The sequence below is a fragment of the Canis lupus genome, chromosome 2 (assembly GCF_003254725.2).
Source record: "Canis lupus dingo isolate Sandy chromosome 2, ASM325472v2, whole genome shotgun sequence".
NCBI lineage: Eukaryota > Metazoa > Chordata > Mammalia > Carnivora > Canidae > Canis > Canis lupus.
Window position 1 is genome coordinate 39,843,235 of NC_064244.1, and position 14,585 is coordinate 39,857,819.

The 14,585-nt window shown below is 39.8% G+C and overlaps 1 protein-coding gene across 19 annotated transcripts in view; it reads right to left on the reverse strand.

Annotated features, from left to right (window-relative positions):
- The window catches only part of PPP2R2B (protein phosphatase 2 regulatory subunit Bbeta), a 440,017-nt gene that overhangs the window by 232,387 nt on the left and 193,045 nt on the right, over window positions 1–14,585 (reverse strand). For 8 of the 19 annotated variants that reach the window (XM_049102509.1, XM_025447688.3, XM_025447686.3 and 5 more), the window contains exon 2: window positions 11,147–11,231. The exons of 10 other annotated variants lie outside the window; for them this stretch is intronic. In XM_049102509.1, the coding sequence (XP_048958466.1) occupies window positions 11,147–11,183 (37 nt within the window). In that variant the 5' untranslated portion in view covers window positions 11,184–11,231. Of the gene's footprint in view, window positions 1–11,146; window positions 11,232–14,585 lie in introns of those variants that run through there. One more of the 19 variants, XM_025447695.3, reaches the window with a different exon arrangement.

Genomic DNA, 14,585 nt, shown 5'->3' on the forward strand with positions numbered 1-14,585 from the left:
GATGTATAGAACTAACTTTATTCCATCTTTCAAGTGACTGAATTTTTACCTTTAGTCTACAGAGTGATCTGAAATTAAGGCAGTCTTCAAAATTAAAGTCTTAGAAGTGCCTGCCTGGGTGGTGCTGTCGGTTAAGCCTCTGACTCTTGGTTTTAGTTCAGGTCACGATCTTAGAGTCATGAGATGGAGCCCTGCATCGGGCTCCACACTTAGCATGGAGTCTACTTAAAATTCTCTCTGCCCCTCCCCTCCCTCTCCTTTTGCCCCTTTCCCTCATGCTCTTTTTCTCTGTCTCTAAAATAAATAAATCTTTAAAACTAAAGATTTTAGGGCACTTAGATTAATATTTCAACTACCATGGCTCAAAAAGTTCCAGACACCTGATCTCTACAGACTTGTCTCCTACCACTATCCCCTTCCTTTACTAACCTTCAGCCATACTCTTTTTTAAAAACATTCTTTCCACATGCTGCAACCCTCAGGGCCCTTGCACATGCCATTTCCTCAACTTGATCTACTCTTGCCCCAGTTTTGTGTGTGGCTGACTCATTTTCATCTTTATTTCCCAGTTTATATGAACTCAACTGAGATTATGTAAAGCCATCCCACGATGGTTATCCAGTATCTCTGTCTATCATTGCTTTCATCACAGATAATTTACAATAACTTCATTTACTGGGTTTTGTTTTATTTTGCAAGTCTCTTCCACCAACTTGTAAGCTCCATGAAGGATAGGCACCATGAGGGTGGGAGTCAACTCACAATTAAAACACCAGATGGTATACCATTGCCAGTGCTTATAGAGTAGGTATCGCACTACCATATATACTGGGCACTCAGTAAAAACTTGTTGAGGGAAAGTAAAGAGGCAATTTGAATATGTATACTAAAGTCTGTTGGCATGCACATGTATTAAAACAGAAATGTTATTTTAAAAATATTTCTCCAGCTAGTGTAAAGCCAAAAACAATTTCTGAGTATGATTTTGGAAGCCCTAGACCGGAGTTGTCCAATACAATAGCCATGAGCCACATGTGGCTATTGCACATTTGAAATGAGGCTATTCTTAATTGAGTGTGCCTTAAGTATTAAATACACACCAAGCTTGCACAATGTAAATGTATATTCTTACAGAATGTAAGAAAAATATAAAATCTGATTTATAATTTTTATTTATAATTTTCATCTCCATTACATGAATTTTTCAATGGATTAAAATTAATTTTACCTATTTTTAATGTAGCCACTAGAAAATTAAATTACATGTGATTTGTGTTATATTTTTAATTTTTATTTATTTATTTATTTATTTATTATTTATTTATTTATTTAGAGAAGGAGAGAGAAAGAAAGAAAGAGAAAAGAGAGAGGTGGGAGGAGGGACAGAGAGAATCCAAAGCAGTGGTCTCCACTCAGAGCATGAAGCCTGACGGGGGCCTCATACTCACAACCTCGAGATCATGTCCTGAGCTGAAATCAAGTCAGATGCTCAACCAACTGAACCACCCAAGTGCCCCTGTAGTATATTTCTGTTGGATGATCCTGGTGTAGAGCATTCTAGTTAATGTGATTGTTATGTGCTTATCCTTTTTAAAATTTTGAACTCTCTATAGTGGTATACAATGCATATATATGTAGTAGTCTTGAAATCAATGCCTTAAATTCATAATATCACCCTATAGCTTTTTAAATCTTATGCAGGTTATCAGGAAATTACAGGTATTACACACTATGATATTTCTGACTTCTAGGCAGAAAGAGATCTTTACAAAATTATATGGTCAGTATTTGCCCTCTTGTTAGCCTTCTTATCTTTTAACTTTACTTCCAGAGTCACCACCACAACCTAGGCCACCATGATCTCTCACCTATATGGGTGAATTCACTTCCTAACTGGTCGTCCACCTCCAATGCATTTTTTTCAAGCAAAGCGAGAGTGACTGTTCTAGAGTACAAGTCTTATATTGATCCCAGGATAAAAGTCCAAATCCTTACTTCAGCCTCCAGTTCCAGACATAATGCTGGCCCTGCTTACCTCTCCTCTTCCTCCTTCTTAAACTTCATATTTCAGCCATTCTGAAATCTTTAAAGTTCTGGAAAGGTATCATACTTCCTTTGGCTTGGGAACCTTTGCTTCTTCTTCTAGAGCCCACAAGCATCACCCACCTTCCTTTTATCTGGTCGGCTCTTATTCTGTTCTCAGTTTAGGGTCAGAGAAGGCCACTGTGTAGGATTATGAGGAGAGCATCTGTTGGCCTCCAGGAACCTTTCTCTTGCTGCCACCACTGCCACCATCACCACCACCACTACTGATAGAGAGCTTATAATATGCTAGGCATGTGCTAAGCACTCTGATTTCCCATTGAGTCTTCACCACAAACCTGTGAGAAGACAGCAGCAGCTTACATGTATCTTACACGGTATGCCAGGACTTGTCCTCAGTTCTTCACATACATGATCCCAGACCCCAGGACAATACTCAGAATTAGGTACTATTATTATCCTGTTTACTGATGAGGAACTAATGCCCAGATAGGTTTAGTCCATCACTCAGCTTCTTAATGGGAGCTTGAGCTCCTGTAGCTTGACCTCACAGCCTGTACTGAGTCATGGCAGGTGTTTTTCACCATTTTAGAGAAGATGAAACAGAAGATCAGAAAGGTTAAGTAACCTGCCCAAAGTGGTCGAGTTAGGATTTGAAAAACCAGTTAGAACCCCCATTATGTTTCTTTCAATGACCCTAAACATCCTCCCAATAGGTCTTACAATTGCCTACCAGCTTGTTTGATGATAAGCTTGTTCTTTAATTTTTAAAAGTAGTTTTAGGTTTATAGAAAAAGTGAACAGATAGCACAGGGAATTCTCATATATATCCTGCTGACTTTCCCCTATTATAAACATCTTCTGTTAGTATGGTACCTTTGTTATAATTAATGGATCACAAGTGTTTTAACTGAAATTCATAGTTTAATTCATATTTCCTCAGTTTTTACCTAATGTCCTTCTGTTTTAGAATCCCTTCTAGGATACCACATTACACAGTTGTCGGGTCTCCTTAGGCCCGTCTTTTGTGGCAGTTTCTCGGATTTTCCTTGCCTTTGGTGACCTTGACAATGTTGAAGAACATGGTCAGGAATATTGTAGGAGGCCTCTATGTGCTTCTCTCATAAATGAAGATCAGAGGTAAGGCCATTTTCATTACATCACATCATGGCCACCTACTATCAACCTGACTTAAGACTATTCACGTGGACCTTCACCACCCAGCTAAAGTAGTATTTGTCACGTTTCTGGTCTCCAAGTTTACTCTTCCTGACCCCCCTTTCCAATATGCACTCTTTTGATAGATGCCTCTATATGCAGCCCACACTCGGGGAGAAATGGAGAGCTACGCCCACTTGCTATGCTCCTTGAGGCTGAGGCATCTATATAATTTTACTTGGTGTTCTGATTAGATTTTTTTCTGTCCTTTATTAATTTATTCAATTATTTATTGATATCAGTATGGAGCCATGGATATTTACTATGTACTTTGGTTTGGTTTCTATTCCAATACTAGTATTTCTTCTTTTTTTTTTCCTAAATTATTCTGTTTGAGACAGTGGCTCCTTTGTCTCTTAGACATACTCCTAATGTCCCCTTTGACATATTCCCACCAACGTATTTTTATTCAAGAACCTCCTTACATTTTGGCACTATAAAAGGCTCCAGCCTCATCTTGTAGATTTCCTTCCCCAGTCCTAGAATCAGACATTTCTGGAAGGATTCCCAGTTCCTTTCACTGGACAATGGTTTTAGAAATAAAGATGTAAGTGCTAGTTGTACCTGTTGCTACTAGGGTGTCATTTTTTAGGCTCTCTCAAATGACAAAGAAATATGTATATGTACATAAGTCCATGCATATACACATACTTAAAAATATCTCTACATGTAATCATGTGTATCTACAGAAAGTTAAACATGAGCTTTCCCTTATATGTCCAACTCTAATTCATCACCACATAGGATCATCAGCTTATCCTTGTTCCAACAGTCAGGAATGACTGTAAGGATCTTAAAGGCAACAGCAGTACCTTAACTCATCGCTATACCCCAAGTCTAGTGCTTGGCAAAAGTAATGTACATGTGGACTTGTAGTTCCAATAATTTTAATTCTGGAAGGAAATACAGATAAATTTGTAAACATTACCAAATACAGATTTCAAAGACTACAATCACAACAATTTATTAGGGCAACAGTATAAGAGGGTGCACTAACAAAGGTCTGATTTAAGTGTGTTTATTCAACTCTGTGAAGGGAAAATGACAGCAATACATCTAAGCTATACAAAAAGGATTCAGGCTTCCTTGAAAAGGATTCAAGTGGCATAAAATGGTTTGTTTCTCCACAGCAATTTACATTTATTAAAATAGATAATAAGCATAATCATTGTCAAAATAGAGCTTCCACCCTGTATAATGTCTTAATATATTCTCGAAGTTCCTGACAAATAGGCACAAAGCCATGGCAGATTAGACTCTAAGTGGAGGATCACTCTAATAGCACAGCAGAAAAACCAATCTCACACTTCTAGGAAGGAAAATAAGACCTGAGAACAGCCTTTGAAGGCGAAGGGTAAAGTACAAAGGGAAAGGTGCTAAAGTGGTGCATCAGCTGGAAGGGGAACTGGGCTCTAATGTGACACTCTGCATTAATGATGCTAATTTATGTCTGGGTAAGTGTGTGTGCATGACACAGAGGAAATTTGAAGAGGTCTATATTATACCACAGTGGAGCTCATCTTCAATCTCTTGGAAGGGTACGTGCTTTACACTGGAACTGCCTCACATGGGCATATATTATGTAGATTCTGTGTCAGTTTCATACGCACAAATCACTTGTCTCCTTAAATCTATTCTGGAGCATTTCCAATCTGTTCTTTACACTGCAGCCAGAATGATCTTTTTGAAAAACAAATGTGATCGCTGCTCCCCATCTTCCCAACATTTAAACATTTTAACACTTCCCTTTATTCCTGTGATTAAAAAAAAAAAAAAAAAAAAAAAAAGTCCTCTTATACCCTCAAGGCCCAGCAAGATGAGGCTTCTGCCTAATGCCAATCCTGTGGGAACTCAAGTCATATGGGGGCATCTTTCCCTTTCCTGGACACACTCCTTCTGTGCTACTACTGTAGGGCCCTAGTTGATGCAGTTCTCTTGCCTGAGTCCTGCCTCTTGCTCCTCTCAAAGCAGCTATCACCTGTCAAGGCTATAGGATTTAGTCCTATACCTATCTGGGTCCAAAAGTCTTTTACACACTCTCACAGCACCACAAACTCTCCCTTTAGAGTGCCTATCATAGTTATGAGTGAACATTTCATCTGTTGTTCTGGATTAATGTATTTCCCCATAGGGCCTGTTACTCCATATCCCTGGCACCTAACCCCATGCCTGGCACACAAGAAGTATCCAGGAAGTGTCTCTTCTTGAATAAAACAAATGAAAAATGACCACTCCATCTACCCACGCTATTGTTAGGGCTTTCCTGAATGTGAAGGCTCCTCTTGAGATTCTAAAGAGTAGGTCATCACACTAGAAGTTTGATAGGTCGCCCTTGTAATGAGTACAGGAAATATCACTGTTAGGCTTTGGTGGTTTCCACAGAAACAGGAGGTCCCTTTTATCATATGAGTTATTAGTGCAATGAAATGGAAGTTTATGGGATCCCTGGGTGGCGCAGCGGTTTGGCGCCTGCCTTTGGCCCAGGGCGCGATCCTGGAGACCCGGGATCGAATCCCACATCAGGCTCCCGGTGCATGGAGCCTGCTTCTCCCTCTGCCTATGTCTCTGTGCCTCTCTCTCTCTCTCTCTGTGACTATCATAAATAAATAAAAATTTAAAAAAAAAAAAAAGAAAAAAAAAAAGAAATGGAAGTTTATTAATGCATTGTATGCACTGTATGGAAGTGGACAAAGAGGGTGTAAAAAAGCCATAAAAAGTCAGCTGTGGTGCTGATTATTTACTAATCCTAATACATAAGATGATTTTTATCAAGTAATTTTGCTTTATTTCACAATATCCCAAATGCTGCTATTAGTTTTCAAACTCTAATCATTGTGCCTGAATTTCACTCAACAAATATTTACTGAAAAAAAAAAATTTACTGAGCATATTTATTACACGCCAGTCACTGTGCGAGGCCGTGGGATACAAGCTGCGCAAGAGACCCAAGGTGCCTTCTAAGCAGAGGACATAGACAACATGCACTGATAGTCATTTCAGATTAGCAAATGACTAAGCCTAATAAGGAAATAAGTCATGTTCCATGTGAGTAAGATCATTTCCACTGTTTCAGCATGCTTTTAAGTGATCCAAATGCCTCACCAGTGTAACCTGTATCATTATTGCTCTGCGATATCAAGTAGATCACAGAATTTTCACCTGACAAAGGATTAGAGGTTCTTATGTTTTAACCTCAAGGTCTCCCATAAGGATTTAAATGTATTTAGTCCCTCTGTTTAAATAAATGACTAAGGAAAACACAAGGTATATTTTTTCTAAGGAGTCACTATCCCTCCAAGTCTCTATTGTCAGTTTTGATGTACCCCCAAGGATCACAGTGCATTATTCTTTACAATGCTTATCTCAACAGAATATGTTTCATGGAAGAATATTTTTCATTTTGTTTTAGTGATAAGTAGTTTAAGAAGCAGTAGCACAGAAATCTTAAAGACATCTATGGGGAGATAGTAAAGTTCACAAAGACTAAGTCAAGACTCTCTTCATAACCATTAGAAGAAACCTTAAGACCTAGGACAGTAGTGGCAGTATAACTGGCCCTCAACAATTATGGGTTAGATGTTGCTGAATGAATGATAATACTTTGAGAAAATTAGATAGTTGAAGCATGGGACTATAGTAGAGAGGAAAGAGGAAATCTAATATTGAAGCAGTTAGCTTATCAAGAGCCACAGAGAAAGGACACCAAAAACCATATCCTTTTTGCCCCCATTTGACAAAGACCATAGATTCATGAATGGTTGGTCAGGAAGCTGGGAAAAATCTCAGAAACGGATGAACAGCAGCTCAGAGGAGCCACAGCTCAAGACTAATGCTCTAGCCTATCGTCTTCAACAAAGAAGAACAATCAGCAGACTGATAAATTCTTCTGTTCACGCTCCTGAACAAATAAACTAATTGCATCTTTGTTTTTAACCTAACAAATCATAGCTTGATTACAGGTCATTAGTGACCATTAATACATGAAACTGTTTGCATTTCACTGGTGTATCTGAATTACGCAGTCTTGCCTTGCACACCAGCTCAATCAAGCTTCCAAAGGGAAACCCCGTTATCAGGCCTCAAGTGGGACTAAAAACAAACTAACAATTAGCCTCTGCAATTGAACTGTGATGCAGAAGAATCCATTAGTTTGGTTCATTGTTGAACTAGCTATTCCCTTTGTAGTGGAGACATGCTCTTTGGGCCCAGAGAGGTGGCCCAACCACCTCTATGAACATTTTCAATTATTCCCAGTGACTGCTAGTGTATTGGTGAGCCACACGAACCTCCTTGTGTGATACTAGTACAGGCAGTCCTCAATTCCTCACATGATGGCTGATTAGAGGTGCAGATATGGGCCCAGAGCACAAGGGAGACTGTCCAAAATATTAAGGGACAGGAACAGAGACTGTTTGGCAAAGCATGGAGGCAGGGTAGGGAATACATATACGTATACACAGACATGTCAACTGGGTAGTCCAGAAATTCAAAAAATCCAGTTGAGGGTTTGGATTACCCATATTAGAAGCCAAGACTCAAAAAGAATCCGACCATTGCCAAGCCTCCATTTCATTTTGTGCTGAGCAGTCACAGAGGGGCAGGGAGTGAATAACAGAGATTAACAATCTCAGAAATATTTGAGGACTTTGTAACATAGCAATTGCCATTTGGAAGCAAATCCATGGTCCATCTCATATAATGTTCTGTTGCTTCAAAAAAACGTCCCCTGGGGAATGCCATGTTTGACTATTAACATGCTGAGGCCATACGATTAGAGGAATTGCTAATAAGGCAGGGGAAGGCAGCCCATACATTGCTGAAGCCATTTTTACTTTTTTATTCTAGGCTAGCTGCAGAGCATATGACTCATGCCTCAGCTCAACATGTGCAAAGACAGCTTAGAGTTCCATGCAGTTTAAAAATCTCTTTCAAATGAGTTATCCTGCTCATCTTTATTTATATCAGCCCCTGAAAAAGTCAGATTATTAATAACACAGTAATGGTGGAAAACGCAAGCTCTAGAGTCAACTTCTGTTTGCAAGTCAGGTCTTTTCCACTTACTAGCAAGGTGACCTTCAGTAAATTACTTAGCTTTTCTCAGCTTCACTTTTCTCATCTGTAAAACAGAGATAATGATGGTACCTACATTCAGAAGGTGACTGTCAAACTCTAGTAGGTAATGAACACACAGAAAGTGCTTAGCGTATTTAAACATAGTACATAATAGGTGCTGAATAAATATTAGCTGCTATCGTTTCCCTCTTTGTCTTCCTCTATGACCACAACCAGCACCCACCATGGCCACCAACTCAGCTACCACTATCATCACCACCATCTCCCAAAGGAAGGTAAAGAAACTAAGTCTTCCAGACAGACTTTTTCCTAAAGTCCCTGAACTACTGAAGGACTCAGGTAGGATGAAGCCATTGTCTCTTCTGACCATACCATTCTCTCTACCTGGAAACTTTTCATTCTTCCTCCCTCTCTTTATCCTTCAGGCCTCAGCTGAGCTATCTCTTTCTTTACAAGCCCGCCTCTGAGCCCTCGCACATCATCTCACAGCCCCCTGTGCGTCCCAATCACAGAATTTTTCATCCTGCTTTGTCCTGTGTCCCCTACTGATGCATGAGTTCCTTAAGGGAAGAGACCGGCTCTGAACACTACACCTCGGCATTCCAGTACAAAGCACAGCACTAGGCAGATAAATACTTAGTAAATGAAAGGCTGACGGCACACTCCTTTCACACCACTCTGCTGCTACATGGAACAGTAGGATTTCTCGCTGGAGCACCATTCAGGAAGACAGAAGAGAGTCCTCCCTGGCTTTTTGCCTTACGAGCTATTAAATAATCTTAGCCTCACGATGAAAACTCAAAGCAATCTTAACCGAATTTTAATGGATTCCATTTCCAAAGAAAGTAGCGTAACTTGTGAAAATAATGTCTCGAAGTGATGCTTACATTATGTTAACACACGCACATTCTTTCATTTTATACCTCACACTCAATCACAGAGTTATGCACAATGCTTAGTTACCAATCCCTCAGCATTTTGAAAAGGGCACCGTCTTTGTACTTGGAAAGGATTTTTCAGAAACAGTTGGACTTGATAAGGTGCAACGAAAAGCATTCTTCCTCACAACAAGCTCTCAAAATTCTGACTCTGAACTCTTTCCCACTTGCCACTTGTGTGCCTTTGGAAATTTCGAGTCTGACATGACACAGGTCAGAAAAACATGACCAAATAACAAAGTGCACCAATCCTCCCCCCTCCCCTCCCTCTTAGAGGAGGCAGGGCTGGCATAAAGGTTGGCAACTTCAGGGAAACCCATTCCAAGTCCATCTAGTCTTATCTCATTAAGGCAGCAACTTATGCCAAACCAAATGAAACGCATACCCCCAATCAAAACCACATTAGAACACACTGAAAAGGTTACCTGGCTGGTAGGAATGAAAGGTACACTACATTATAAGAGATGTAAACTCTTTATTAAAATAGATCAGACAGAAAAATGTGGAGTTTTTCTATTGCAAGGAAAGAGCTAGACCCCACCCCCCAACACAAACACCCCAAGGTATTTTTTGAAAACAAGGCCTGCCTTTTTTTCTTAAATAAAAAAGCACATGAAGAAATATAGGCTATGTGGATCCTATATAAATGTATAAAGCAAAGGGTGCATAATTGCCTTGGGACACCAAAGCCTGACTCACCCATACCCATTACTTGATAGAGAATATACAGGAACATGTATCCATATCCATAAATACGTACACCTACTCTTTGTTTCCTTCTCCTTTTAAGTCTTTGACCACGTTTTTCGTTTTATTTTCTTAGAGTACGTATTTGTCTGAAAACTCTTCTTCCCCCCCCCACACCTTTTCTTAAAAGAAACTTCTAGGGGATCCCTGGGTGGCTCAGCGGTTTAGTGCCTGCCTTCAGCCCAGGGCGTGATCCTGGAGTCCCGGGATCGAGTCCCACATCGGGCTCCCTGCATGAAGCCTGCTTCTCCCGCTGCCTGTGTCTCTGCCTCGCTCTCTCTCTCTCTCTCTCTCTCTGTCTCTCACGAATAAATAAATAAAATCTTAAAAAATAAATAAATAAAAGAAACTTCTGAGGTGTTACTCCTCAATCTGACTCAGAGTTTTTATCTATCTCCATTACAAACTTCCACCTCAGGGGAGAATTCTCTAAGGATTCTTTTTCTCAAATAAAAATTAGAGTTCTTTGGTACCAAGTATTATTGCCCAGGGCCCCCATACAGTGGAGGCCAATTGTGGAGGCTGTGAAGCTCAACAGTCTCACTACATAGTTTCAAGAAGGGAGTAAAACAAAGCTAGCAGAAGCCTTCATGCTACTTCATTCCAATCAGGTGGGAAGGGCCTCCACGCATTTAATATGGTTTAGAAGTTACTGTTTTTTCTACATAGTAATTTCCAGATTTCATTCCTAATTCAAAAAATTGCCATTTGGTAAGGCCCTTCATTCTTCATTGTACACAGTAAGAAGCTCTTGTCTGTTTCTTCGCCTCCTGACCCAATGCTTTTACTCTGTTAGAGCAGTTAATACATCTGTCTAATTTTCTAGCCTATTCTACATATACCTTGCTAGCATTTATACGGTAGGATCTACTCTTACAGAGCCTTGCCTCTCTCCTGGTTAGCTTTATAACCAGTCATTATTTGTTATCGCTGTGTACCAACACATTTCATCAAAACACATTCTGAAAACACTAAGTCAAACAGTGCCTATTATCTACATGTTCTTTCTAAAATGTGAATTAATTGATTTGAGTCCCCCAGAGCAACTTTAAAGCAAGTGGAACTATTCAACACTTCCATATTGCTATTTTATTAAGAATAGTAGGTATAAATAATAATACTAATACCTTTATTTCCATAGGTGCTTTCATCTGGATAATTCATGCTTCATTATTGTGCCACTATTCTCTGTCTTGGTTTCTCCCTTGGCTCCTGTGACAAACATGGGGTTCAGATCCAGACTCCAGGAGGTAGTGATGCTTCAATTTTTGGTAACATACAGGTGCATTACACACTCCCCAAGCGCCCCCTCCCCCCATAGCCTCTTGGTAGGAGGTTGCTCCTTGTCTAGCAAAATCCAGGCTAATACAGTAAAATAGCCAACACTATAAAACCTCTCTGTGCTTCAGCCTCAACTGGAAGTGGGCTGCCTTCACGTTTTGGAGAGCAGGGATTCTCAAAGTGTTGCTTCCAACCAGCAACAGGGACTTTACCTAGGACTCCACTAGAAAGCAAATTTTCGGGCTCTCTCCCACTCCTATTTAATTAGAGTCTCTGGGAGGAACCTAGCAATTTTTATTTAACCAACACTTCAGGTGGTTCAAATAAACATTAAGATTGAAAACAGTGGCCAGAAGACTTGTACGAAGTTTTCAGGAGCCTGGGGGCTTTTAGGGGAGTGACCTTCATGTAGTTAAACAGGGATCAAGAGTGCAAGGATACAAAGCTATTGAGGTAAGGCTTCACAGTCTAGGGCTAGGAGCAATGGGTAAAAATACAGACTGCTCTGGTACACATAACTTTTAAGCAACTACAAATATTCAGAAACAGGAATGGGTCACTTCACTGATTAGAAAAGCCTCTCTTTCCCTTAAAGTGTCCAGAGGTATTGGGATTATACTCTAGAAGAATCAATGAATAAGGCAATACAAGTAGTACTAAAAATAAAGCTACAGGATTAAAAACAACAACAACAAAATTAAGCCTTAATAAGAAGCTTCAACATACCACTAATATAGAAAGGGAGGTTTATAATTTATTTATTATCATTATTTTTTTAATATCTCAAAGCTATTACCTTTAAAAACTATCCTACTGATGTTGCATAGAGTAGATAATGGATTTTCATTTCCTAATGTTTTATTTCATATTCAGAAAAGGGCAGCAGTTGGCCTAGACTCTCACAAGATTCCATATATTATTATATGAGATTATATTTATTTTAAAAAGATCAGTGTTTTGATCTGATACTGGATCATAGATTAAGGTTAGGGCATTATTTCTCCTCTGTTTTGTAATGAAAACAACCATCTTTTGGCACTAATGATTTTGTTTAGGATCTAGATAGATGAACTAATATTAATGAAAACACAACCCAACATTATGTAGCAGCTACAACACACTTGATACTGAGTACATCACATACACTGTTGTATTTAATAGTCACAGCAATCTTAGGAAATTCAGCTTTCTTATCTGTATTGTTACAGAGGAGGCACCTGTGTTTAGCAAGGCTGAACTTGCTCAAGGTCACAGAGCTAGCAAGTGGTGAAGCCAGAATACAAACCTGGTGTTCTCCAGAGTCAGTGTTGTTAACCCGTTAAATTTATTTTCTTTCTTTTTTTTTTTTAAGATTTTATTTATTTATTCACGATAGACAGAGAGAGAGAGAGAGAGAGAGAGAGAGAGAGAGAGAGAGAGGCAGACACAGGCAGAGGGAGAAGCAGGCTCCACGCAGGGAGCCCGATGCGGGACTCGATTCCGGGTCTCCAGGACCGCGCCCTGCGCCAAAGGCAGGTGCCAAACTGCTGCGCCACCCAGGGATCCCTTAAATTCATTTTCTTAGTAGAATCCTTAGTAGGATTCTAGGGATTTGGTGGGCAGAAAGAATGTATCCGGTGCAAATAATACGACCAGTTAGGTCTTCTAGAAATACTAAAGAGAACCAAACAACTACTTAACTGATGTTTCATCTATGCCAGGTACTGAGCTACCCACTGTACAACTATTTCACTTAATGCTTACAACAACCATAGAAGTAGTTACTAGCATTATCCTGATTTTACATATGAGCAATTAGAGGTAGATGATTTAAGTAGTAAGCCTCTTTTCTTTATAAAGAATTCATTGCTCACATATTTAAATGGAAATGAAGCAAAAGAAATATACAACATGTTAGAATCATTCAGTAAATGTAGCTTCACTACCCTTATATTATGTTTCCAGGGAAAAGAATGGTGTTAGTGATAATGCATCCATTCTTTCTTATCTATTTTTTGCTTTAAATGGCAGATACTTGTGAGTTAGATATTTGGGTGCCATATGCAGTCACGAAGCTGAACCAAGTCTATTGCCTTCTCCACATCTTCATACATGTTAAACTCTAGTTCTCTAAGGCTTGCACCAAAGGCAGTGGCCAGAAGTATGGCCTCAAGACCCTTCCATTTGGAATAGTAACAATGAATGACCTTAGAAATGCAATATACCCCACACCCAATGCCCAACAAAGGACATGCCAAGTTGCTCCACCCAAAGAACCTTGTGCTAAGGATGTAGGTAGCCAATATCTTGCAGAGAGAGTCAGCAAAAATGAACATTTTTTCCCCAAGACTGCAAAACTTCATCCAGTTGAGAGTTCAGTAAAAGTTGATTCTGTTTCTAACATCATGAGAAAAGCTCTGTTTTAGGGATCAGATCTCTGCACCTCTGTCTTGTCTCCACCACAAACCAGCTATGTGATCATGGGCAAATTGATTAACTCTACTAGATTTCAGTTTTCACAATGAGGAAATAAGAAACTCATTCACCAATTTTTTTGTGCAGAGTAGTAAGAGCTGTGAAAATACTTTGTAAAAATATAAATCCCCTTCACAAGTTTAAGATGGCATTATTTTATGTAACTCTTTCCTTGCCTAAGATTTGGCAATAACCAGTAACCTGGTTAAACCAAGTTGGTTTACCCATAGACTTGATTGATTGATTGATTGATTGATTGATTGATGTTTTTAAAATATTTTTTTTAAGATTTTATTTATTTATTCATGAGAGACACACACAGAGAGAGGTAGACACAGGCAGAGGGAGAAGCAGGGAGCCTGATGTGGGACTCGATCCCAGGACTCCGGAATCATGCCCCAGGCCGAAGGCAGGCCCTAAACCGCTAAGCCACCCAGGGATCTCCTATTGATAGATTTTACTTATTTATTTGACAGAGAGAGCACAAGTAGGGAGAGCCGCAGGCAGGGGGAAAGGCAGAAGCAAGCTTCCCGCTGAGCAAGGACCCCCCAATGTGGGTCCCATCCTGGGACCTGGGGATCTGGACCTGAGCAGAAGGCAGGGGCCTAACCAACTGAGCCACCCAAGGGCCCCTACCTACAGACTAGTTTAAAAGACAAGATGAAGAGGGATCATTTAAACTTGATAGTTATCAGCTGTACCATAAATATCTGTGGAACTGTTTGCTCAGTTGTTATGGTTAAGAGGGATTCATTTCCATTGGCCTTTCTTCCCTGTAAGCTTGGCAAGTCCACAGATCAGTGAACATCAGTATGAAATAGCCTGAGAAAC